At 41.9% G+C, this 27,895-nt stretch overlaps 2 protein-coding genes and 1 long non-coding RNA gene across 9 annotated transcripts in view; 1 reads left to right on the top strand and 2 right to left on the bottom strand.

The window, feature by feature from the left end:
- ZNF407 (zinc finger protein 407) overlaps positions 1-12,561 on the bottom strand; it is a 472,024-nt gene extending 459,463 nt beyond the window's left edge. The window contains exon 1 of the mRNA XM_003827299.4: positions 11,725-12,561. The gene's annotated coding sequence lies outside the window, so the exon portion shown is untranslated. The remainder of the gene's footprint in view (positions 1-11,724) is intronic.
- LOC130540962 (uncharacterized) lies at positions 10,924-16,287 on the top strand. Its single transcript, XR_008955004.2, has 2 exons — positions 10,924-11,432; positions 15,860-16,287. It is a non-coding gene; the product is annotated as an uncharacterized LOC130540962 (long non-coding RNA).
- CNDP1 (carnosine dipeptidase 1) overlaps positions 14,852-27,895 on the bottom strand; it is a 62,131-nt gene continuing 49,087 nt past the window's right edge. For 2 of the 7 annotated variants that reach the window (XM_055102370.2, XM_055102365.2), the window contains 4 exons: positions 27,634-27,781; positions 26,156-26,216; positions 16,616-16,695; positions 14,852-15,003 (listed from right to left, as the gene is read on the bottom strand). In XM_055102370.2, the coding sequence (XP_054958345.1) occupies positions 14,871-15,003; positions 16,616-16,695; positions 26,156-26,216; positions 27,634-27,781 (422 nt within the window). In that variant the 3' untranslated portion in view covers positions 14,852-14,870. Of the gene's footprint in view, positions 15,004-15,663; positions 15,704-16,615; positions 26,217-26,316; positions 26,847-27,633; positions 27,782-27,895 lie in introns of those variants that run through there. The other 5 variants (XM_055102366.2, XR_010110174.1, XM_055102367.2 and 2 more) reach the window with 5 other exon arrangements.

Below are 27,895 nucleotides of genomic sequence, written 5' to 3'. Positions count from 1 at the left end.
TAGCCCAGGTGTGTAGCAGGCTGCACCATCTAGGTTTGTATACTCTGTGATGTTCACACAACAATGAAATCACCTAGAGGCATTTCTCAAGAATGTATCCCCCCTGCACAGGTAGGGAAAGTCATTCACTGGAAGACAAATGTGAGACAGAGTGCAGAACCACAGCAAAAGAACTGGACAGCTTCCTCGGCTGCCAATTCAATACTGATTGATTGACGGAGATCAGCAAATGCATGTACTTCCAACAGCTTAAGCCTTTACCTCTCCCCTGCTATGTTTGGTTCTAATAAATAATAACAAACCTTCTCAAGATATGAAATACCCCACAGTTAAAGTCAAACTCAAAAGATTCTGATATTATGTTCATTTGTTTCAAACTTTTTGCACCAAAATCAAAAAAAAATGAGTCATTAATCAAAAAGAAAAAAATGTTTAACCTCACAGTACAAAAACCTGACACATCATCACCTCAACCAAGAGATCAAAGTTCACGTTCACCAGAAGAAGACATATCTATATCACATACCTCCTCATATGATGCACTGAGAAGGACATGATTTCACCCCTGTGCTAGTATTCCCACCAAAAACGCCTAAACCTCAATTTAACAAGAAAGAGCATCAGACAAATCCAAACTGAGGGACATTCTACAAAATAACTGGCCAGTATTCTTCAAAAGTATCAAAGTCATGAAAGACAAAGCAATCTAAAGGAACTGGCCAGGCGCGGTGGCTTACACCTGTAATCCCAGCACTTTGAGAGGCCAAGGCAGGCGGATCACTTGAGGTTAGGAGTTCAAGACCCGCCTGGCCAACATGGAGAAACCACGTATCTACCAAAAACACAAAAATTAGCCGGATGTGGTGGTGCACTCCTGTAATCCCAGCAACTCAGGAGGCCGAGGCAGAAGAATCGCTTGAACCAGGAGGCGGAAACTGCAGTGAGCCGAGATGAGCCACTGCACTCCAGCCTGAGTGACAGAGCAAGACTCTGTTTCCAAAAAAAAAAAAAAGAAATCTAAAAGAACACTATCACAGACTGGAGAGACCAAGGAGACATAACAAAATACAATGTGGGATACTGGGTTGGATCCTGGACCAGAAAAAAAGGATATCAATGGAACCATTGGTTAAATTCAAATAAATGTTTTAGATTAATTGTTAGCAATTGCCTGGTTGCAATGATTGTGTTATGGATACATGAGAACAACAGGAGATGCTGGCCAAAACGTATACACATAGGAACTTTCTAGACTATTTTTGCAATTCTTTTTTCTAAAATTATTTCAAAGTAGAAAGTTTTAAAAAGTCATTTCAGATGAAAGATAAAAAGACAAAAGGGAGGGATTATTGACTCTAACATAAAAATATGCTATCTCTAACTTTTGTGCTAAAAATGTTCAATAACTACAAATAAGGATTAAGCTGGAATAAATAAATTACAATTGTTCAGGAAGAGCCTGTGATTGGGATACTCTAGAGAACAGAGTAACTCTCCAGGGCACTGAAGTCTTTCCAGATAAATGACCTATGTTATTTCCCCCTTACTCTTTTAATCCATTTCAACTCATTTATTTGTCATCTACTATGTGCATGTAAGTGTGCTAGGGCCTGATGAGATTTTTATATATAAGAAGGGATATTTAAGTACACAAAATAACAAAGAAAAGTACAGAGTCACAAAACCAGAACTAATTTTTCACTCCTATACACTCTAGCAATCAATCTGGACACCCTTTCACAGAAAACATTGCTAAGACTGGGCCTCACAGCGCAAACCCAGCCCCGTCAATGGCCAGTGGTCGTGACAAACAGAATTAGCTCCAAATTTAGACTGAAAATGCCACAGTGACTCTGTGAGAAATACTCCATTTCTTTTTTTTTCCCCCATCTAATCACTATGTGCATTTCTTTTTTCTAACATAAAATTAAAGAACTAGATTATCCGAGTACTAGGGAAAAGGTTGGTCTGGTATAAACCTGGGAAGGTTTACTTAATCTCCTCTTACAAGCGGCCTGAGAGATCAACGCCACATCAGGTGATGCTGAGGCTACAGAAGTGTGGTCTCAGGACTGGCAGCTGCAAAGTCACCCCGGGAACCTGTCAGAAATGCAGATTCTTGAGCCCCAACCCTGGCCTGCTGAGCCAGTTTCTGGTTGATGCCCAAACCCTCTGGGTGACTCCGATACACATTAGGATTGAGAACCACCAATGGAGGAGCAAAAAGACCAGCCATGAATCAAGAGGCCTGGCTTCTAATCCTTGTTCTACAACTAATCTCTGAGACTGACGAAACACCTGCCTCCTGTAGGGCACAGCTTTCCTAGTAGACGATGAGGAGTCGGAATAGGGTTGCCACAATCCTTATTCCCTCTAAAAGGTGATAACCCTACGGGAGCGGTCATTCCTCTAAGGCCTGAAAGTGAAAAGACCACCACTAGTATTTCACCAGATGTTTCTCTCTTTCATCAAAGTGAAATAAGTAAAATTTCCTCATCAACTAGTCTCTGAATTACACTGGATATATCTAAAATTATTTCTTCTATTTTAAATAAAATTGCATTTACTTTGCTTTAGCTAACGCCATCTAATTTAACCATTTCTCTTATTTAATTCTATATCAAGTCTACTTTGAAATAATTCCAAAAATTCCAAGAAAACTGACACTCAAATGTCTCCTCAGGTGTGCCGACATAATAAACGCTGCCACAGTTCAGGACTGTGCTCTGTGTCGTCACATAAAGAATACGTGTGATGAGATCACAAGAAATAAAACAAGTATGAAAATCAAAGAATTTTTACATGTTTACATCTAGGCTGGGTGCAGTGGCTCACACCTATAATCCCAGCACTTTGGGAGGCTGAGGCAGGAGACATTGCTTGAGTCCAGGAGCTTGAGATTAGCCTGGGCAAGACCCCGTATCTACTCAAAATATATTTAAAATATATTTTTTGAAAAATATATAAATGTAGGTATCTCCATTATGTCATAAGAAACTGGTTCTTTCCAGATTTTCTTCATAATAGTTCTAAAAAGCACCTTTCCAGATAGAATTCAGCATTACACACGATGAGCTTCAACCTGAAACTCATTACAAATCAATTACTGCATTTTTTTCACATAGCAGATTTCCAAATTTTATTTTTAAGGTCACCATTTAGCTATTAAATACAAAAATGATCTCCCAGAAGTTTTTCATCTGTTTCCTTAAACTGCTCTCATTTATTTTCTGGAAAAGCGCTTCATGTCCACATCAAGCCCAGGCCCAGGCTCGCCGCTAGTGATCCCTGACAATCTGAAGGGTTAGGGCGCTTTGGCGTGAAACCATGGCCTCTTTCCTCTCCAAAAGTTCACAGAAACATATTATTCTGCAGGTAATTTCATCGGGCTTAGGAAGTCAGGAAAAGCTCTGATGAAGAACCCAGGACTGCAGTCTCCACCGACGGTCCAGGAACTAGAATCTCCTTGCTTGTCACACTAGTCCAACAGTAACACACACAGACGTGGGCTGGGTTTTTGCTGGTTTGGCTGGTTAATGACGTACCTTTCTAGTACACCAATGTGTGTCCCACAATTATATCTTACTGGGTTCATAATAAAGTTAATTTTTTAAGTTTAAAAAAATGTGGTTTTCATAGAAATCCTATAAAAAGTTATATAATTCCCTACTTTCTTAACATGTATATAGAATATAATTTCATATTTTCTTGACGATTCAGGGTAACCACTGCTGTGCTGGACAGCAAACCTTTACTGCTATGTATGAGGAAACAAACTTCCCATGATTTTTTTAATTTTTTATTTTTTTCAAACTCCGTATTATGCTATGTGCTTAATTCATGGCATGGGCAGTACTGTTCTGACCACTACTGGATAACAGCTGTAACAGAGTGAGGGCTGGCTTTGTCAGCTCCTGGATGAAGACTTATCCACATTCCACCAATTAGCACTCACACAAAAGCTACAAGATAATACGCATTTCATAGTGAAGTTACTGAGGCTCAGAGAGATGAAGAGACTTACCTGAAGTCACACAGCTAGGAGCTGCAGACAGCAGATGCAAGGCCCATGCTTCCCAGTCCTTATAAGATTAGGAAATGGACTGGAGACCTCACTAAGTAGCTGGGGGTGAAGGAGGTGCTCTTCAAGACTGAAGTCACCGCCGGAATGTCTCTTACCCCAGAAATGGCCCCGGGAAGGCAGACCCCAAATATCAAGAGAATGCACTCCATTTCTTTCTTGGTGTGGCAAACGGTGAGTAAAAAGGTTAACAAAACCCTTTCCCTGATACATAAAAATTAGACTGTTAGTTAAACCATCTGGCTCTGTTCCCTCTGGTAACCTAATAAGGGTAAGAATGTCAACTATGCCACTAAGCAAAATTGCTTACTGTAAGAATGGCACAACTGGTAAACTGCATCCAGACTTTGATGAACTATGCATGAACTATAAATATCTGATGGGGACACCATGCTTCGGGTGCCCTTGGGATGCAAGGACTCTTATACATGGTGAGTGTCCCATAAATGAATAAAATGTAGTATATACCTCAAAAGATTTGGGGGGATTACATGATGTATGTACAGAGGCATCTGGCACAGTGTTTATATAAAGAACTCAAAAACATTATTATTGTTACTTCCATTGAATTCTGTGTTTATTTATTATCCTCTGCCAAGGATCCTAGAAGCTAAGCCTATGGAATGTTCAAAAACACTTGCTCCCTATGGGGCATGAGATTTCAAAGATAAGGCTGTGTCTACATCCATGATGTGGCTCTCATGTCCCTGCACTGAAGCAGCCACCTGGAAAGACAGTGTCTGCACAGCTGTGTAGACAATTGCAAGGACCACCCCTGAGAGAAGATCTGTCACTTTGGGCTGGCAAGCTGTGGCTCTTGTTCTTCCCCTTCTTCACAGACTGTTCAGGTGTGGCCTATGGAGGTCTTGGAAGTGTGAGTTAAACCTAAGACCCCTGGTGGACATAGCAGACAAGCAAAGGATCAAAATGCACATGAGGAAGCTTCTGGGATAGGGAGAGGGGAACTTGCCACATGGATGCAAACCAAGAGCTAACAAGGAGAAAAACTAGGCAAGGACCCGTCTAAAGAACTTCATGGAATTCCCTGAATCCCAAGAAGCAAAGGAGCTACAATGGAATCAAACCTTGTACTTTGTGAGGAGGTGACCTCTCTTATCTCTTCATCCACCTCTTCCTTAGTGACCAAGTGAACTTCCATGGTTTTCATTCCCATCCACTAACGATGATGCCTAAATTTTTATCTCTAGCCAACAGCTCTGTAGGTACCAGACCCCTAAGTCCATTTGGATGTTACATGCACTCATCAACTTCCCCCACAAACTTACTCCTTTTTCCTTTGTTCTTTATGGCAGTAAATAGCTTTACAACCCATAAAATCACCCAAGCCAGAAATCCTTAATGTCCACTAATAAGATAATGCGCGGTGGCTCACGCCTGTAATCCCAGCACTTTGGGAGGCCGAGGCGGGCGGATCACGAGGTCAGGAGATCGAGACCATCCTGGCTAACACGGTGAAACCCCGTCTCTACTAAAAATACAAAAAATTAGCCGGGCGTGGTAGCGGGCGCCTGTAGTCCCAGCTACTCGGGAGGCTGAGGCAGGAGAATGGCGTGAACCCGGGAGGCGGAGCTTGCAGTGAGCAGAGATCGCGCCACTGCACTCCAGCCTAGGCGACAGAGCGAGACTCCGTCTCAAAAAAAAAAATAAATAAATAATAATAATAATGTTTAAATAAGCTAATATATCCATAATAGAAAATATTACATAGTTGAGGTAACACTGGAAGCTCACCGAGACATCCTGTTCAGTCTGAAATTACTTAACAGTGGTTACCTATGGAAAAGTGCCTGAAATCAGGGAGAACTTATTCTCTCCAGTGCTTGAATGTTAAAACAAAAACCAAGAACTACCAAAAAAAAAAAATGCTTAAGAATAAAGAAAGATGTGGAATGGATCTATTGTTTCACAGGCATCAATGGTGTCTCACCAACAGACTGAGGTTCTAGGAGACCCAAGCCTAAGCTACTTCCTCGGTACAGAATTGATGAAAGGTGCCTTTCAGGTACTGATTACGTGGCCTGCCTTACATGGTTGGGCTTTACTGTCAGAACTGCTTCATAGAGAGAAGATACTATTGTCATTTGCTTTGCTCACATTAAAAGAATGGGCACTTTCAAACTCAAGAAACTGTTAATAGTGATTGTCTCTGGAGAGCAGCCCTAGAGTCTGAGGCATCGCTGTACTATTTGCAATTTTTCATTGTGTGCATGCACTGGTTTTTCAACTGTAAACAACTAAATAAATAACTGAAGGGCAGGGGGAACTTCCTTTCCTCTGAGAAGTCTCCCTAAACCTTCTTCCAAATTAAAGCAAGATTCCTTATCATCAACTCTCATAGCATCTGTGCAGCACAGTGAGTGCTGCAGGACTCAAAACTTTCTTTAAATAAATGCTAAGACATGAACAAATGCATGAACCTATTACTGGCTCCCCAGTGCCCTTACAATAAACTCTTCAAGTATTACCTCAGCCTTCAAGTTTGGCCCCTGCTTCCAAATGCTACACTGCCCCATGATCTGCCGGGCTGCCTGGGAGCCTCAGCTCTCTCCTGAATGCCCTGTCCCCACACACCTGGGCATGCTCAGGGGTCAGTGCAGGAGTCCCCCTGAGGCATCTTCCCTGCCCCCAACTCCCCTCACACACTCAGCCTATCGCATCCTGGGCTGCACAACACAGCGCAGGATGTGTGTTTCCCAGCAGGACCAGGGCAATGTGTTTATCCTACCCTTTCCTGGATCTCTACTAACTCACAGACTACACTGGACATAAGAGGAGCTAAAAAAAATGTTGAATGAATCAATGCTAAAATACTGTAGAAGGTAATGTAACTTAGTGACTAAAAATAGGGGTTCGGAAGTCAGACCATCTTGGTTCAAATCCTGGCTCTACCATTTAATAGCTGTGTCGCCTTGCACAAGCTATTTATCCTAAATTTGAGTGTCCCATAAATCAATAAAATGTAGTATATACCTCAAAAGATTTGGGGGAATTAAATGAGATTATGTACAGAGGCACCTGGCACAGTGTTTATATAAAGAGCTCAAAAACATTATTATTGTTACCACCATTGAATTCTATGTTTATTTGCCTTTTACTGTCCCTAAGTACTTAATACTTTGAAAACGTCCGGTTTTCTCAGCTATACTCGAGAAGCAAACTGTTAAGCCAGGATTATTATATCTGGAAACTACTGTATGAATAAAAGCAATAATCCTCTAAAGGAAAAATGACACTTAAAGAAGACAATGTTGGAGACCATCATCTCTCTCCACCTTCTCCCGCAAAAGGTTCTCCCTTCAGTGCTCAATTCTAGAAGTTCTAGATTTTACTTTATTTAGGGAGGCTGTAATTCCTTTACACTCCTACACCGTCATCAACTTCTTGCAAGGCTATTTCTGAGTTTTATTCCAGGTAGTTGGAATTGCAAGATAATCAAGTAAGCAGGGAGTTACTACAATTATGATCTACCCATATAATTACCATAAGGAGATGTTCTAGTCACAAGACAACACTGATAAGAATAAAAAGCCTTTCCACTACAAAAAATATATACAGATGTGGATCCCTCACTAGTGATGCAAGCAAGATACATATGTAGGTGTAGCTATATATACAGATATGTATGCATATATTGTATAGAGACATGTTTTGTACTTCCTTTCTGCTCCAAATGACTCATACTCCATTAAATTCCACAATATTTACTGATTCCCCTCGAAACAGTTTGGATGTGCATCCCCTCCAAATCTCAGGCTGAAATGTAGTCCCCAATGTTGGAGGTAGGGCCTGGTGGGCAGTGATTGAATTCTGGCGGGGGTGTCCCTCCTGAATGGCTTGGTGCTGTCCTGAGATGGTGAGTGAGTTCCCATCTGACCTGGCTATTTAAAAGTGCATAGCACCTCCCCACTCTCTCGCTCCTGCTCTTGCCATGGGATATGCAAGCTCCCCGTTTGCCTTCTGCCATGATGGAGAGCTTCCTGAGGCTTCACCAGAAGCCCAGCAGATGCCAGTGCCACACTTCCTGTAGAGCCTGCAGAACCATGAGCCAATGAAACCTCTTTTCTTTGTATATTACCCAGCCTTGGCTATCTCTCCATTTTAGGCAATACAAGAATGGCCTAACACCCCCTTCTATGTGTAAGACATCATGCCAAGAGACTTGGGATGCATACACATGAAGGCCGGTCTTGCCATAATCTTGTAAAGGACACACACACACACACAGAGACATATACACACACACACACACAACTAACTGAAGGAACCGAGGCTGCAGTGAGATGCTGGTGGTCCTCTGGGATTGCAGACTCATCCATACAACTGCCCACTCAACATGTTCACAGAAATGAGCCCACACTGAAGTATCTTACTGGGGCAACTGCTCACCTTCCATCGCCACACAGGGAACACCAGGCTCCACCCAGTCACCCGAAGCAGACACTTCAGTGTCCACCTTGACTTGTCCATCTCACCTACTCCATCCCCGAATCCACTCCACTAACTGAGCATGTACAATCCACTCATTTCCCCTACCTCTGGGCCACTATCCTAGTTCAGACTTCTGTGATGTCTAACCTAGTATAAATGCAACAGCCTCTGAAAGATCCCTGTCCCCTAGCCTTACACCATGCCAACTGGTCTCCGTAGTTGCAATCAAAGTGCTTAAAACAAGCAAAAGTGTGTACATGTCACTATGCTGCCTACATTTCTTCAAGAGGGCCTCTCCAGCCTTATTTTCCACACCTCCTCTTATACTCCGTGATCCAGCCATCCTAAACACCTTTTAATTCTTGAAATGTTCCACATTACCTTTTGACGCTTGGAAGTCTTCTATCCGAAACTGGATTCCCTAACCGCTCTTTATCTCTTTGCCCAGTGAGTTCCTGTTCATTCTCTGGTCGCCATTCCCTCTTGGTATTCCTCCCTAACCTCTTTAGGCTTGCCAGGTTCAGTGGTTACGCTGGACATTTTTGCTTTTAGGGCTACCCACAGCCCAAGCTTCCTTCTATTTAGTAGGACTCCTTTGAGGTGTGGGTCTTTGCGAGGGATAAAGACCATCTCTCTCCATCTCTCTGCTCCCTGACAACTACAGTGGCTTGGCAAAAAAGGTCACAAAGATGCAGGAGCAATAAGAGATTTTTCAGTGGTAGAAGAGAGTCAACAGTCCAGCAACAGAGGTGGCAGTTTCTCCAGTGGCAATGTCACCAGCAACAAAATTCTAGGCAGGCTATTTATGTGATATTGCCTTGGATGTGGCCCCATCCAGCCAGCCTCTTTTGGTTGCTGCTTATTTTCTGAATCCAGTTCCCCAGCCTTCCCATCAATTCTGAAAGCCATCTATAGCCTTCCAATAAATTCCTTTTCTGCTTAAGTCAGCCAAGTCCGTTGCCATGGTTGACAACCAAGAATCATGAATGGCACTGTGACACTCTGTGGGCAGGCCATCAGACTGCACTGCCAATGCGCATTTGCTTGTCTATATTCCCCACTATCTTGTTCATCATTTTACTCTAGTGCAATGGCTGGCACAAAGCAAGCATGCGATAAATGTTTCCTGAATGCATTACTTAATTCCACTAGTCATCAGAGTTGGAAAGCAAGGAAAACGCTCAGTGGAGGACCACAGTGCATTCCTAAAAAACCAATCTCAACTACAGTAGAAAGAGTCACAACTATCAATTAGAAACACACAGCTTAATTTATTCACCTATTCATGGATTTAGAAACTAGGCTTCTTCTCACTATCTGAGATACAAACCACCTTCTTAAAAGGAGATGAGAAAGAGAAGAATCAAACTAGGAGAGTATATTTTATTAAGATTAGCGAGTTCTACTCTAATAAAACAAACCTAATTGGAATGAATGTTGGGGAAAATGTCCCTTCAACCAGCTGAATCCCCACTAGTCCTTGAGACCTATCTCAAATAATATATCCTGCAAGAAGCTTTCACCACTCCCCACCATCAATCAGCCGTAACTTCCACTGTGCTCCCACATCTCTATTTTAGTAAGCAGAAAAAGGTATTATATATATTTATTTATGTGTCTATTCAACCAGATCTCAAAATCCTCTAGGGAAGTATATTACTATTTCCAACACCTAGAAGGGTGTTTGGCATAAAGCAAGAACCAGTGTTTTTGAAGTGGAGCCACTTTGCTCTGCTTAAAAGGTACCAATGGAACTGTCCTATTGTTTGCAACTTTTCTGTAAATCTTAATTTATTCCGAAATAAAGTTTTTAAAAAAATGCACCAGTAGCAACTGTGTTGTGAGCAATAATCACACCTGCCTTACATGTCATGCAAGAAGAGAGCTTTACCTTGTACCAGTAGCAGTAATTTTGTATATAGCAAAGTGAGTCTCAGTTTGTAAAAAGGGAATAATTTCTACTACACAAGATTGCTGTACTAAATGAAGCACAGTGAGTATGCCAAATGACATATGAGCTCTTAATAAGGTTCTGATGAGTATATGTTAGGGCCCCTGTCTACAGTGTTCTAAATGGACCAGCACTTCACCACAAAACAGATACATACTACGACTAGGATGTCACCAGGCATAGACTGCAAAGCTGTAACTCAAATCACTATTAAGACTGTAATTACTTATAAAATAAAAGTATTCTACATGTGTGTCCACGGATGTGTGTTGTCCTATTCCAAAACTCCCCAATGAAATAAATGGCTACTCAAAACCCAGCGCAACCGACAGAGGTCAGCGGCCACTGCACCCCGCCTCCACCAGCTTAAACTCCAGAAGGAGGCCAAGCACCCAGGGCGTGCTAGCTGGCTGGAAAGAGGTGAGCATCTACTGAGAAACCCACTGCTGCCCGCAGCGGTGTCAGGCAGCCGCGGGTCTCCCCGCAGTGGCGCAAAGCGGGCTGAAGTCGGGAATGGCTAGGACCCTTCGCTGCCACCGCGGTGCTTTCGGCCACCGCACTTGTGTGCCCTCCGCCCGCCCACACCAGCGTCGCTTCACGGAAGAAGGCGCGAGTAGCAGCGGCGCAGCCAGGGCACCTAGGGGGTGACACGAGAGTGGGCGGGCGGTCCAGGGAGCCCCTGCTGGAAACCAGACACTAAAGCTTGCAGCTGTGCAGCTAGGGGGGCATCTGTTTTCCACTTGAGAGCAACCCGGGCAAGCGAGAACGGCCCGATTTCGGTGCAGGGGTGCGTCCCGAAGGAACGGGGGGCTGTTTCTGCGCGGACAGGCGGACCGGGCAGGGGAAACCGAGGCCACGCTAGGTCCGCAGCCCCGAGGTGTCCACAAGAGCTCCGCTCGCGCAAGGGCGCGGCGCGAGGCTGCCCGCGGGACCGGCCTGCGGAGCGAGCGGGTGAGAGGGCAGGGCGGCAGCGGGGGCCGGGGGGAGGAGGGCGGCGAGGCAGCGTGAGCGAACGAGCGAGGGTGTGTGTCCGGGCGTGAGTCTGGGCGGGTGTCGGGAAGGAAGGCGACAGGGAGGGGCGGAGGCGGGGGGAGGGGGGAGGAGAAAGAGCGAAGGGCCCAGACGGGGCTCTGGGCGCCCAGCCGCCCGGCTTCGAGCCCTCAAGCCACCGCCCCCAGGCCCCGCGCTGACGCTGGACGGTCCCCGCCTCCAAACCCCCCGCCCCGGCCAGAGAATAACTTACCTGTTTGGCGACGGAATCGCTCCTGCTCGCCCCTCTGACTGACTCCTCCGGCTCACCGTCTTCCCTTTGGGAGGAAGAGGCGGGACATCCTGTTTCTCCGTGGAAGGACTTCCGGTGGCTTCCAAGGCGGCTCCGTAGTGGATGCAGCGCCGGACGCCACAACCGAAAAACAGAATCTTGGAACTGGTTTAGTACAATCCAGGTCGAGTTCCTTGTTTTTTATCCGAGTGGCCGGCAGGCCCATGTGCTGTCTTGTTTTTAACACATCAGCTCTTGCCGGAAGCTGCTCAGAGATAAAATAGGAAGTCCCACCCTTCCCTTAGAGAAGGAAAACGGAGAGCCGAAGGAGTCAATCTAAATTCGATGAGCGCGTCGGGCTCTAAGGCAGGCGCTGTCAGCCCGGGAGGGGTGTCTGGGATTTCTAGAGGGTCCCAGAACGGGTTCTTCCCGGGCCGATCCCTCCTGCTTCCTGCCCCGTCTCTCCACCCGCCTCCCGCCCTCTGTAAGGAACCCCGAGGGCGGCGCCGGAAACACGGAGAAGGCCCAGAACGGCGCGGGACCCGAGAGGCCTACGTTGGCAAACGCAGCCCGCTGCCCCTTTGCTCGCTTCCCCGGGGCCTGGAGTGGCTCCTTTCGCTTCTGGCGCTCCGATTTCGAGAAATGACTTTCAGCTGTGCAAGACGAGAATGCTACTTTAGATGATGAGAAAAAATCTCTCGAATGGCTCCCAAAATGAGGTCCTTTTTTAAGAGGCCACAGGAAGCCGCCAGCCGAACTCTGATACCAAAGAGGAGGCCAAGAAGCGGACTATGGCTTGGTGACCTGTTTGGTATTGCCAAACTTTCAGCTTTTATTAAAGCTGAAACACCTTGGCTGTTTAAAACGTTCGTCAAGGACTTTTTTATGAACGTTAACGGCACAGCATACGGGCTTTTTGGGAAAAAAAAAGGCAGGACTTCAGGATGTGGTGGTTAACAGCCCGTCCGCCCCCTCGTGCAGGTCCATTCATGAACCTCGAGTTAGAGGCCTTTCTTCTGAAACTCAGAATCTAGTAGGGAAGACCTGTGTAGACGAATAAAAATAAATACATCACAGCTTGTTAAGTGCTGTGACAAAGAGGCAGTGAAATCTTGCTTGAGGTCATCTGCCTTGCCAAAGAGTTTTGACTATGTTGTAGGCACAGGGTTAGGGTTAGACTCTGTAAAGGGAAGTTATGTGATCAGATTTCTGTTTAGGAAGATCATTGGCCAGGCGGGGTGGCTCACGCCTGTAATCCCAATACTTTGGGAGGCCGAGTCTGTGGATTGCTTGAGGCTAGGATTTTCAGACCAGCCTGGCCAACATGGTGAAACCCCGTCTCTACTAAAAATTTGAAATTAGCCAGGCATGGTGGTGCGAGCCTGTAATTCCAGCTACTTGGAGGCTGAGGCGGGAGAATAGCTTGAACCCAGTGGCGGAGGCTGCAGTGAGCCGAGATTGCGCCACTGCACTCCAGCCTGGGCGACAGAGCGAGATTCCATCTCAAAAAAAACATTGTAAGTAATTGGATTTTTTTGTGTGTGTGATGTTCTGAAGATAGGCTTTCTAGACCAAATCGTCACTCAAGGCCAATTCGAACACAATTCAGTTTAAATCAGAATACATTCGAGTGATAATTCCTTACCTTTTTAAATAGTTCATAGAAAACTTTTTGTAGACATTTTCTGGTTTAATTCTGATTGTAATCCACATGAATTCTCTTATCCACAGTAAGGAACAGTAATTTAGAAGACTAATAAACTGTTCCAAGATCACACAGCTAGTAAAAGTGGAACTCAACCTAAAACTCCAGAGTCAAGCTTTTCCATCTATCATGTAGACTCAGTTTAATAGTAATAGTTAATTAAAAATTCTAGAGAAAAAAGTGGGAAACAATTTCCTCACAAGTGAGCAGCTGCAAATGTTATTTGTATTCCATTAACCAACATTTATTGGGTGCCTGTTATATAAAAGATAAAACTGGGTTCTGCCTTCAAAGATTCACTTGAAATTTAAAATTTAATTGAAAATTTAGTACTTCCTACAGTGTTTTAATAGCTATTTCAACAGTGTTGGTCTTGTATGACAAGGTGATAAATTTCTTGACAATAACAATAGCACAATTCTGTATATGGATTGGGCATTCTGTGATCTTTGGGTGATTTATCTTGCTACCTTTCTTACCTTGGGGGTTTAGTTAACACTTATGTTCCTCCCCTGAGCAGTGAAGTAAAATCTAAGTTTATGTTTCAGTTCTAATTTAAGTTGAGTATTTTGAGTTACTAAGACAGGACCTTAAGGAAGTCAGTTTGACCTCATTTCCAACTGAGAGAGTCCATAGATCTCATTCAAGACTAATTTTCTGATTCTAAGGAAAAAGGGAAGTCTTTTTTTTCTTCCTCTCTTTATTTTTGAATGAATAATGCTTGACATGGACAACATAGACTTTTAATGAAGACAGAGAGTCCTAGTGATGAAACCACCTTTGCAAAAATTACAACTGAGAAAATTATGACAGTGAAAGAGATCTGACCTAACCAAATCCATCTTGCTTCTAAACTCCAAGCTGTCCTTGTTCATTCCTGGGCATAGGCAGAACTAACTCTGGGAGGAACTTAGTTTATAGTGTAACTTTGAAAGAAAGATGATAACAGCTCATTCTGAAAACAAACCCCTTTCTGGCCTGGGGACCAGACTGCCTTTTTAGGGCTAACAAATTAGCCACAAGATTAGAAATTACAGTTTAGGAATCATGCAGCTAGAAGCCACAAGATTCTAAACCTCCCCAGTTGTTCCTAAGGATAACATCACTGTTGTAAAACCCAAGATTGGTGCTTAAGATGTTTTTCAGACCCCGCACTCATGGATCAGCTGGCATCACTCAGATGGATAAACTGGCTCATCTAGTCCTGTAGCCCCCACCCAAGAACTGACTCAGTGCAAGAGGACAGTTTCAACTCCCTATGATTTCATGTCACACCAGAGCCATCAATTCTCCCCGCTCCCTGGTCTCCTACTCCCCCAGATTATCCTTTAAAAATCCCAGTCTCTGAATTTTCGGGAGACTGCTTTAAGTAATAATAAAACTCTGGTCTCCTGTTTAGCCAGCTCTGTGTGAATTAAACCCTTTATTGCAATTCCTTTGTCTTGATGAATCCGCTGTCTGGGCAGCGGGCAAGATGAACCCGTTGGGTGGTTACAATGACACAAGGAACCCCTGGGATCAAGACTTGCTCGAAGCCAGCCAGCCACACTTGAGACCTGTTAACCAAAAAAAAAAAAATCCTTTTCTTATTTAAGTCCAGTTTTCTTTTATTCGCATCATGAAGCAACCTAAATGATAACAGAAGTTTTATTTCCAAATATACCAGTTACAGTCTTAAGAAAGTTGCAAAGGAAAAACTCAGAGCAAAGATTTTCAGTCTTCATAAGTTCAAAATGTATACTTTTATCATGTCTGAGAAAAGAAAGCAATCAATATATTCACATCTTTTTCTGGGTATATGTGATATTTTTCCATTGGATAATGAATAGTAAACACTTTTACAATAGCAAGTTGACAAAATGAGAATGTATAAAAGAAATTAAAATATATCAACTATTAAATAAATGCCAGGCATTATGCTACAAACCTTATATGCATTATTTCAAATAATTATTATAACTACTCTGAATAGACACATTATTTCCATTTTACAGATGAGAAAAATGAGGTTCAAAGAAGTGACGTCATGTTCTCTGATTCTGTCTATATTGGATACCTGGTGACGATTTCCCCCTGTCTAATACCCTAAACATACGTTCACCTGCATGCTGCTTCTGTTCTGGGCCTCCGTGCTGGATGTAGTCCCAACAGAGTGGCTTGCTGGGAGGAGGGAGATACTTTTCAGATAAGGCACTAGCACTTCATCCTAACAACTTCTCCATACTGAGGCAACATTTTTAAATACACAGAGAATGCCTAGGATTCAATTGTTGAGAAAAATTGATGTAAGTCTGTTTGTCTCAAAGAAAGCTATCAGGAACTACAGTTTTATTAACCTAAATGTACACCTGGTTTGATGATGACTATGTAAATGTATTTCTAGCTAATTAATTTATTATTTCTGCCCATCAGCCAACGAGTGGATAAAGAAAATGTGATATATATGCACTATGGAATACTAAGCCATAAGAAGGAATGAAATAATGGCATTTGCAGCAACCTAGATGGAGTTGGAGACCATTATTCTAAGTGAAGTAACTCAAGAATGGAAAACCAAATATTGTATGTTCTCACTCGTAAGTGGGAGCTAAGCTGCGAAGATGCAAAGGCATAAGAATGATATAGTGGACTTTGAGGACTCAAGGGGTGAAGGATGAGACTACACATTGGGTACAGTGTGCACTGCTTGGGTGATGAGTGCACCAAAATCTCAGAACTCACCACTGAAGAACTTCCCCATGTAACCAAAAACCACCTGTTCCACAAAAACTATCGAAATAACATTTTTAAAACTTTACTATTTCTGAATAAAATTTACATACATTTCTCAGAAAAAAAAATATTTGGAATTGAGGTATCTAATAGAGAACTGAGTTAAATTATTGCCACTTAAAAACACAAAGTGATATAGCCACTTTATGAATTAATCAGTCAGCAATGGCTAGGTTATGCTTAGTGGTTTATAACCAAATCTTAGTTTATAACAACAAATGTGTATTGTTAATTCCCACTACAAATTTATAACGACATTGCTGGATGCTACACTCCATGTCTCTTTGTGGGACCCAGGCTCATGGGACTTCTGTTATCTGCATTAGAGAGAGAGAAGACAACAAAATATGCACTGGTTCTTGAAGCTTTGGCCCAGAAGTAAAATATGTCTTTTACCTGTTCACATTGCATTGGGCCAGGGCAATTATCACGGCTGCAAGTAACTTCAAAAGGATGGGGAAGTGCGATCTTGGCATGTGTCAGAAGAAATGAAAACATTTGGTGAAGAGCATTAATGACTGTCTTTACAGGAAAAAAACAATCAAATAGACATGATTTCTTCTTTCAGTTTCATCATTTCCTACTGTGTTACCTAAACTTTCTGAGCCTCAGTTTCTTATTACGAAAATAAAATAATGATAAAGATGATATTCACTTCAAGTACTTTGTGTTAACTAGGGTAAAAAAAATTGAAAACTGTAGTAAGTTATGCAAATTAGAAATGTATAATATTACTGCTTTGAAAGTGATGGTGAAATGTAGAATAATTGGAAGGATAACACAAAGCACTTATACCAGGAGGCTTTTAGCTGCAGATAATAGAAATGAACCTCCACTACTTTAATCAATAAAAAAGTGTATCAGCTCACAAATTTGTCATCCAGACATAAAGGAGGCTTCAGAATTTATTGACTCAGGAGTTGAATGTTGGTATCAAGGACCTAGATTTTTCTCATCACTCTGCACTTCAATTCTCAATGCCCGATTGAACATCAGGCTGTAGTAAGATGGCTAGAGTGATTCCAGGGATAACATCTAGAGAGAAAAAAGAGAACTCCTTTTCTTACGATTTTTTTCTTAAGAGAAAAGGAACTTCCCAAAAGCCCCCAGCAAGCATGCCTTCACATCCCATGGCCAGAAGTGGCTCACATGTGTACCCTGAGCTAAGCACTGCAAACAGGAACGGGATCACCTGTAGGCCTCAGAGACCACCTGGATCTTGGGAAGGTGTCAGCTCTACCTGTGGCACTTGGCTGAGTGGGAAAGGGATGGAAACATGAATAAAGTAAGAATTAGGAAGGAAAAGGAGAAATGGATCCAGGGTATGAAGCCAATAGTTTAGTTATCTCAACAAATATGATTGATTTCATCTTTATGAATGTGATGATCTAATTTAATACATTCAATCAATGAAGTAAAAAAAAGTGCAAGGACAATATGACATCTGTCATTCTCTGTTGAGATTTCAGAGGTAATAATACCAAGAACGTGTGGTGACCTGGGTCCTCACTGCTACTGTCTTCCTGTACCTGGACACTTCTAGCAAGAGACTTCAACTTCAGAACAAAGAGGATCCCAACTTGTAGCTGCATTATACACACCCCAGCAGCACATTTAAGTTGATTTCTAATTATTCCTCTTTAAGAAATTGTTTGTGGAATATTTATCTATTTATAAATGGAAAAATAGAAAATTAAAATAACAAAAATAAGTAACACCATGTATTGAGTGTCTACTGCGTGCTAGGCACTGTGCTAAGTGTTCTGCATATATTGTCATTGTGCTGCCAACGACGCTGCAATAAAGATGTTCCCATTCCTACTTTACAGCTAAGGAAACCAAGGATCTGAGAAATAACGTATTTTGCCCAAGATTATCCAACTGGTAAAATCTGGAGTCCAAATTTGAACCAGAGTCCATTCAACACACTTTCACCTCTACACCAGTGCTTTCTGAGTTTGCTGAACATTAGAATCACCTCAGGAACTTAAAAAAAATTCCCGGGTGATACCCCATAGCAAGTAAATTAGAAAATCGGGCAGGGGAAGAGGAACCCTGGCATCAGTACTTTTTAAAGTCCCCAGGTACTTCCAACGTGGAGGAAAGTTTGGGAACCACTGTGCTATATTATGTTGCCTCTTCAGCAAGGAATTTAAACCAGAATCTTTTCTTCCAAGGCCAAGAGCAGTGAATGATAGCTTATGGTATATACTCTCATTCCCAAGTGATCCTCTTCCTCAGGAGTTCTGCTTTAGGCTAACTAATTTCAAGTTTCCCTTTCACTACATTTCTCACCCATCTGAAGCTAAAAATATTACAGGAGACATTTGTCAACAGGAAGAATGGACACCTGGACCGTCTCAGAAGAACTTTTGAATTTATGATCAATGGTGTGTTTTCCCTAATTAGGATAAAAAAGCAAGAAAAAATATTAAGTTTAATTTTCGTCTTACAAGTTAATCATTCAGACTCACCGGGAATTTAGACAGCATTTAATTTCTGGCCTCATTTTTTTTGCTTTATAATTTTTATTTTAATATAATTTTGGACTTACCATAAAGTTTATTAAAAGGACAAAGAACTTCCATATACCCCTCACCCAGATTCTATAATTATCCACATTTTACCATATTTTATGGTTTTATGAATATTTTTTCTGAACCACCACAATGCAATTATCAAAATCAGGTTATAATACTTCCCTCCAATAATCAGACCTTACTCATATTTTTGCACTCATTTTTTTGTCTTGTTCCCCTATATTTTTTACATATAACCTCCAAAAGGGTTTATAGCTGAGAGTTATAAAGCATAGAGAAAATGAATAGCAAAATGAGAAGCCTTAATTCAACTGTTATTAATTACATTAAATGTTAGTGACCAAACATTCTATTTAAAAGGAAGAGATTGCCAGAATGGATTAAGAGGCAAATCTTACCCATCTGCCATCTATAAGAGATGTTTGTTAAATTAAAATATATATTTAAATGTCTTCCGGCCTCCATTTGCTTCTGATAAGCAATCAGAGGCCATTCAGATGTTTGCTTGCCTTTATGTTTCCCTATGTGTCATTTGTCATTTTTGCTGTCTGCTTTAAAGAATTTCTCATTATTTTTGGTTTTCCATAATTTGTGATATGACTAGACATGATTTTCATCAGATTTTTCCTGCTCAGCACTTTCTGACCTTTAGAAATATGTAAATATATGTCTTTCCCCAAATTTGGAAAGTTTGGGATGATTATTTCTCCAAATAATTTTCTTTTACTCTGTTTCTCTTGGTTTCCAATTAAATATGTCAGACCTTTTGATATTATACACAGCTCACCAAACCTCTGTCCTCTTTTTCCATTATTTTTTCTCTGACCTTCAGGTTGATAAGTTCTATTGATCTGTCTCCCATGTTCCCTGATTCCTTCTTCTGTCACCTCCAACCTTCTGTTAAAATCATCTCGTGATTTATTTCAGATATTATATTTTTAAGTTCTCAAATTTTATTTTTTTCCTTACAATTGCTGTTTCTGATGAGATTTCCTATTTGCTTATTTATTACAGGTACATTTTCGTTTATGTCTTTAAGCACAATTATAATAGCTACTTTGAAATTTTGTCTGCTGATTCAAGTATCTGGTGTATCTTGAGGTTAATTCTCATTAATTTTTCCCATTTATTTTTATTATTACTCATGTTTTCTTATTTCTTAAATGTCTAGTAATCTTGTGGTTGTATTCTAGACATTCCTGATTCTATTATGTTCCTCCGACAAGCATTAGAGGGTTTTTTGTTTCTTTTGTTTTAGCAGGTAGTTCCTTTGGCTGTATTCACACTCCCTACATTGTCTCTCCTTTCATGGGGAACAACTAAAATCTCATGTAGTTCTTTAGCCTTCGCTGAAAGAATTGAATCTGCCTCATACATGCATAGTTCAGAGATCAACCAGTGATTTAGGCAGAGTATGCTGAATTTGTTGTTTTTTCTCTGTTATCTCTCCTTTTCAGAGCCGCCTCCCCTTACTTTACTTCACCTGCTAAAGTATCCCTGAACTCTGCCTTCTGGGGTTGAAAGTGGGATTTTAAATAAACTGTAGGTGGCTTCCTTTATTTGGTTATAATTATTTAAAATTTGAAGGAAGCATTGGTCATTTTTGGTGACTAGTCATTTTTGATGACTAATTTAACTGTCATTTAAAGTTTCATTTCCTTTAAATTAACATTTTTTGTCATTCCATTCAAATGCGTACTTACAATGGCAATAAGAATATGCTATGAACATTTAACCACCCACACTAGAATTTTAAATCTAAGTTCTTCTCGAATGCTGTTTTGGTGAATTTCAGTGTGGGAGGTGAGATGATTTAAAGCTTCAGATTTTCTGTTATAGTCAAAGGCATAATTTATCTGACATCTTTTTTCATTCTGCCTAAGGAATTACACTAGAATAATGTTTTTAAATAAAATTTGTCCACATAATGACATTTTTTTCAATTCTATCCAAACTAAAATAGCTCCAAAGCGTTTACTTATCATAACTGTTAAGAAATTATACTTGCCAGGCATGGTAGCTCAAGCCTGTAATTCCAGCACTTTGGGAGGCCGAGATGGGTGACCTCCACTTGAGGTCAGGAGTTCGAAACCAGCCTGGCCAACATGGTAAAACCCCATCTCTACTAAAAATACAAAAAAATTAGCTGGGTGTGGTGGCAGGCACCTGTAATCCCAGCTACTTGGGAGGCTGAGCCAGAAGAATTGCTTGAACCTGGGAGGCGGAGGCTGAAGTGAACCGAGATCATACCATTGCACTCCAGCCTGGGCAACAAGAGTGAAATTCCATCTCAAAAAAAAAAAAAAAAGAAAGAAAAAGAGAAGAAATTATTACACCTGCCATCACTTCTCTTCTACATCATGCTAGGAATTAAAAAGAATGCATCATTTTGTTGCTTCAGAAAATCTCCTGCATTCTTGTCTTTGTATTTTATCAATTGATTAGGGCTTTGGGGAGCTGAGCAAAGTATAGAACATATCCGACCCAACCTCTGCCTTACAAGAACTTACTTCCTAAAGAAGAAAGCTTTCTCAACATGGTAAAGAGTAAGATAAGTGCTCTGCAATACAGAATGTAGATGTTACAAAGTTGGTCAGTGGAAGAGCAGAAGGAATATGTGCTAATGTTAGAACTTGGTTTAAGTTTTTCTTCGTTATGAAAGGCAGTAGTATTACAGATCGTTAACATAGTTATGCTAGATCTAACCATCGTACATTAAGATAGAAACAAGTGTTTTGTATAATCAGGATCTCAAATCATGATTTAATTTTTTAGCCATTACATGTACAATTAATATTCAAACTTGATCTGAAAAATAACATTAAAAATAACAGATAACACTGAATTCATTTAAAAGTAGACATTTAAAATAGTATAGTACACTTTTTTTTTTTTAAGAGACAGGATCTCCCCATGTTGCCCAGGCTGGTCTCAAAACTCCTGGTCTCCTCCTGCCTCTGCCTCCCGAAGTGCTAGGATTACAGGCAGGATCCACCACGCCTGGCCCTTAAAATAGTATAGTATACTATCTACTAAACTAGATTGTGTTTAAAAGTCACTTGGCCCTATCATGAAACAGTTTGGGGATTTGTTTTTAAGTGAAAACAACTATCCGTAGAAGTGAGAAGTCAGATAAAATAGCATTTGTTTTCTTTTGTGAGCTTTCTCCTTACTCTGCTTCTTCTAAGAACTTTGTTGAGCATGTCTAAATAAATGGTCAGATGCTGGGCTTCGTGCTCTCCTCAGCTTAGCTTCTCGTCACCTGCAGGAATGGCAGAGCAGTGTCATCTCACTCTGTCTTCTGATTGCTCAAGAGGAATCGTGTGTGTGTGTGTGTGAAATCTTCCAGTTTTGGAATGTCAGCTTCCCATTCAAAAGTGCTTAGGACACCGTGAGAGCCACATCAGCGGGGGTGAGGGAGCCAGCGCAGGGCTCCCAGGCTTCCAGTTTGTGGCCTCTGAATGAAGGTGTGGCCCCTGGTAAGATACAAGCACTGCTGGGAAGCCTAACACATCGAACAGTTATTAGCCATTGACACCTCTGCATGGCTTGTTTTCTGTGCTTCTCCCCAGTACTAGCTGCTCCCAAGAAGGTTTCAAACTAGGAACAATGTGAAGTGGAGAGTATAAAGATGAGAGAAGTCCAGGAAGGGTATAGCACACCTGGTAGGGAAGACCCCACAAATCGCAGCTGCAAAGTCAAGAGGAAGATTTTAGCAATCATACTGATTATCTAATGTGTGCAGCACACCCCACTGGATGCCTGAAGTACAGTGATTAGTAGGATATGGTCGCTAATATTATAGAGCGTGAAGTTTAATAGGAGGGAGAGAGATGCACAGAAATCATGAGTGTGCATTGCAGCATGAGAATGGATGATACAAATGTTGAAATCATTCATTTCAACACTTAAATGTTTCCTGATGACATACAGTATGCCTGGAACCTTCAAGACATCAGGATAGACAAAACAGACATAATCTCTGCCTGTAAAGATGTTACAGTCTAGCAGGAGAGCTGGCAGTTTTCAAATTGTAGAAATACAATCATGCATCACTTAACAGGGATACTGAGAAATGTGTGTCTGGACATCTTCAGCCACCCTAGAGTGTACCCACACAAGCCTAGATGGCATAGCCTACTATACGCCTAGGCAGCATGGTGTGGCCTATTGTTCCTAGGCTATAAACCTGTGCAGTGTGTTACTGTACTGAATACTGTAGGCAGTTGCAACACAGTAGTAAGTATCTATGTATGTAAACATAGAAAAAGGTACAGTAATAATATGGTATTGTAATCTTATGGGACCACTGTCATATATGTTTGTTGTTGGCCAAATTGTCAGTATGTGGTACTTGACTAAGTATTTAATGGCAATGATAATAAATGCTACAAAGGAACTATGGAGACTATGGTAGCATAATAGGGACACCTCACTTACTCATGAGGAATAAGAAAAAGCTTCCCTGAAAAATTACGACTAAGCTGAGATTTGAAGAATAATGTGGAGGGTGGGTGGGAGGGGTATTAGTGAGACCAAGGGGGTTGTAAGGGTGTTGCTGGAGGAGGGAGAGACTCTGAGAAGGCTCTGAGGCAGGGAAGCTCTTGGGTGTTTGTGAAACTGGGAGGATTTGAAGGATGGGGTTGTCAGGGTGTATCTAGTGAGGGCAGAGCAAGCCAGAAGAGTAAGCAGAGAGCAGGTTGAGCAGGACTTGTAGACCTTCTTGAGATGTCTGACTTCATCCTCAGACCATGTCGCCAGTTGAGAGCTTTAAGCACGGTGAGAGGGACAAGCCAGTTGCCGCATGGCATGTACAGTGAGAGGGGCTATCGTGTAAGCAGTGGCTGGTTAGGGGCCTCTGCAATAACCCAGCAAAACTGAAGAGTGTTGGCTTATGAGCTATGCGAGGTGACAGTGGAACTAGAAGGAAGTGGTGGCTTTTGAGAAACGGGCTGGACTGGCCCTGATATTGAATTGCATTGGAAAGAGAGGGAAGTGTGGAAGACGATGCAGGGCTCTGCTATCAACTAGCCGATGGTCCACTTACCAAGGTAGGGAGCACCAGAGGGGTAACAGGCTCGAGGAATGGATGGAAGTTTTCATGCTAGGTGAGTAGAGTTTCAGATGTGAAATGGGCAGGAAGATGGGTGGGCCTGATTCTCGGAAGAGGGGGCTGGGTTGGGAGTCATGGGCATCTGGCGAGTACAAAGGCCACGGAGTTCCCAGCATGAGTGTGAACAGTGAGAAGTGTCCGGGAGCAAGCCCTCGGGGGAGCCCTCGCTCACTCCCTTCTCCCAGCAGCAAGTGCAAAGGAACAGTGTCACTGACCAGGGCTCTTGCACTGTCTGACGCACAATCACCAAAGTTTCCAAGCCAGTACATTTTATTTTTATGAATACAACATAAAGCCAGAAACATTCCCAGCCTCATTGTTTTCCAGAAAAGCATCTACCAAACTCAAATGATATTCCTAACCCCTAAACTTATCACAATAGTTACGCTTTAATGCGCTACGTCTACTAACAAAGCCGGATACATTGCCCTCCTCCAATACAACAAAGTCCCCCTGATGGGCATGCCACAATGTACACCCAACTATACTGGGTGATCATTTTTGTCCAAGTGCATATATTTCATCATTAAAATGTTAAAAAACAAATATTTAAATTTCTCTCTCCCTTTTTTGCCTCCATATAGCTGGTTAATATATCTGAATAACAACTGAGTAGCTTTCTTTTATCCCTTTGAGTACAAGGAGCTTGGAAGATACTCCTTTCTGACTCCCACATCAGGGTAGGGTCTGGGTCACCACAGGTCTTAGAATTGGGTGGAAAAACAGGAGGGAAGAGCTGGGGAGACCAGTCGTGACCCTGGGTGACAGAAAAACATGGACTCTGAACTCTGGCAATCCAGGATTGGAATATCCTAGATTCTACAACTTCCATAACTATTCATTCTCCTCCCCTTCTCTCCTGGCAGCAACGTAATAATTGAGACACTGCTGGTCTCAGATTCAGCAGGAATGAAGATCAGCGAATACATATTGTTTGGTAACTTCTTAAATCTGATGGTACATTAGTCAGAAATGCTTACAGTGTATTTTATAATAAACTTATGTTAATGGACTAACATGAAGACTCTAAATCTCTCTTACTGTTAGTCCTTATCTACAATGCCAAATGCATCAGGTAGGTTCAACAAAATCGAGAAACACCACGAAACCCTGCATAATTAGATGAGCGCAAACTACACTTTATAGCACAAAATATCAAACACCTGCTGCTGTTCTTTAACGATGACTTGATATTCTATAGAATTGGAGATGTGATGGCTTGAAGCCTCCTGCTTCCAAAGAAAACACTAACTGGAATCCTTCACAAATGCCCACAACTAGGTTGAGCCCTCAGTTGGGTCCACTTCTGTGACTAGAGTCAAGGTGAAATGAATCACTGACTGCCTGCTCCAGTCCTTTTAAAGGTGGTACAGCACGTTTTTAAACCGACACTGACATCTCAAGAACCAACAGAGTGATGGAAAAAAGTTGAACGCAAATGTGTTCTGCTTTTTTTTTTTTTTTTTTTTTTTTTTGGAGACAGAGTCTCGCTCTGTCGCCCAGGCTGGAGTGCAGTGGCATGATCCCAGTTCACTGCAACTTCCGCCTCCTGGGTTCAAGCGATTATCCTGCCTCAGCCTCCCGAGTAGCTGGGACTACAGGCATGCACCACCATGCCCAGTTAATTTTGTATATTCAGTAGAGACAGGGTTTCACCATGTTAGCCAGGCTGATCTCGAACTCCCGACCTCAGGTGATCCGCCCACCTCGGCCTCCGAAAGTGCTGGGATTATGGGCATGAGCCACCGCACCTGGCCCTCTGCTTTGTTTTTATTTGGAGTCATAATAGAAAAAAATTTAATAAGCCCCTAAATGATTCTCCATTAATGTGATTTAAATAATAAATTCATAAAGATTGAATTTGTTTATATACACTCAACTGTAGAAAAATGACTGTCTTTTTTGTTGTTGTTTACACCATCAAATCCAATCAAGCCAAACATGATGGTTAACTAAAATGATTAATGAATGCAGCATTAGCTGATGGCTTTAAATTTAGCGTGTGTTACTGATGTCAGGGTTGATTAGTTCTCTATCTAAAACTGATGCTATTAAAAGCTTTGAGCAATTTAGATGTTGTCATTGAGTAAAACTCCAATGGGGTGAGAGAAATTCTATCAGGATTAATTCTGCTCTGGTGCAACCTGTGCACAGATGTTGGACAGAGAGAGAGTGGGCCTTTTCTGATGGGACAGGAAGAAGGAACGGGAGGCAGAGAAGCTGACAAGGTGGCATCGATCTCAGGAAAGGTAAAGAAGCTTGGAATAAAAAAAAAATACTCATCTTTGCACAAGGACTCCCAAATGGCATACGGGTATGAATATTGATCATTTCAGCTTCGGAACTTTTCAAGAAGTGGGAAAAAATAAATGAAGGGGAGGCAAGAGGTTAATATAGTACCATGCTTTAGTAACTCCTCTGAAAATGAATCCACGGGGAAATCATTGTAGTCAGTGGTGGAGACCAACATTTTTATTAATAAGATAAAAGGAAAGAGTGGTAAAGCAAAGGTGATCATTGGATGGAATGATTATGTGTCACGAGCACTTGAGGACCTAGAAAGCAAACCGGAGTGATTATGCCAATCAAATTGCAAGGTTGGAGACATGCTAAAAGGTTAGAAGGAATCCAATCCTGGGGCTATTGCACAGGACTTGGGGAAATCAAGTTGCTGCAAGTAGCTATGACTTGAGGAAGGTGTGCAGTGGGGGACCTTAAACCATTTCCAACATCTGTGCCTTTGAAATATTTTATTATTGATCCAGATATCCCAAGACATTTTAAATGGAAGGGAAAATGTACTATACTAGACCCAAATTCTCTGGATATTTAGATTCCATCCCTGTCTAGGGATGTGGGGGAGGTGAATCTGTCAGTGGATCAGATCAGACTAGAAGGTTCTTGTGATTAATGGAGCTGGGCCATCTCTAAGAAAAAGGCAGCAAATAATTTGGTTCCCTCTATGTAGTTCCACCTAAGAAGAGGAAAAACAAAGAGAAATTTTGTTACAATTTCCATTCAAATGAAGGAGGAAAAATATTCTGTCATTTAGACAGGAAGATTTGATGTTATAAATTCCATTTAAATTATTTGGCATACTTCTGAGATTCCAGTATGAAAAGCACTTAGTAAGCTCCATGTGAAAATTGCATTATTATTATTAAGAAGATGAGAATCAGTCCTAGACTCAAATCCAAAAGTCAATTTTCCTTGATTTCTTATCACTGATATGGATATCAGGGTCAAACAATTTCTTGTTTCTCACTAGTCTGGGATGCTTAGGAGATCTTGTAGTATCTGCCAGTAGCGCATAAAGCAAACATTCCTAATAGCCTTTTTTGTTATGCACTAAACATTTGTGTTTCCTCAAAGTCCTATGTTGAACCCCTAACCCCCCAGTGTGTCTGTATTTGGAGACAGGGCCTGGAGGAGATAATAAAGGTTAAATGAGGTTAAAATGGGGGTCCTAATCCAATGGGTCTGGTGCTCTTATAAAGAGAGAGACACCAGAACCACCTAACCCCGCCATCACAGGGACGGCCAGGAAGACAGCCCATACCCAGCAGGATCCAAATGGCCTGGCACCTGATCTAGGGCATCCAGGCTCCAGAACTGTGAGGAATGAATGTCTGCTCTTTAAGCCCCCAGTCTGGACGATTTTCCATTCTCGCATAAATTGAACAGGAGCTCACCCACATGTAGACCCGGGTGTGTGCAGTAAAGGAAGAAGAGAGAGGCACATTGCACAGGCATCAGCTGACCTGTTGATTTTCTCATTCTGCGAGTGTTCTCCATCATCAACAGCTCCCAGCGGAATTAGCACCACGCTCTTGTGGACGATCTCCTGGAACATTTTGGCAATTGGAATGGTGGATCCATCCCGGATCATATCTGGTTCTGTTCCAAACACTGAAACAGGAAAAGAAGGCATTTGAATAGGGTAAGGACAAGAACACCCCCAGGAAGCTCCTCAAGGTCAGTGCCTCCTTTACCTTCCTCTCTCTTTTTCCTTGTTAATCTTTC

The sequence above is a fragment of the Pan paniscus genome, chromosome 17 (genome assembly GCF_029289425.2).
Source record: "Pan paniscus chromosome 17, NHGRI_mPanPan1-v2.0_pri, whole genome shotgun sequence".
Taxonomy (NCBI): domain Eukaryota; kingdom Metazoa; phylum Chordata; class Mammalia; order Primates; family Hominidae; genus Pan; species Pan paniscus.
The sequence above is the reverse complement of the archived record's forward strand: the minus strand, read 5'-3'. Positions and strand labels throughout refer to the sequence as shown.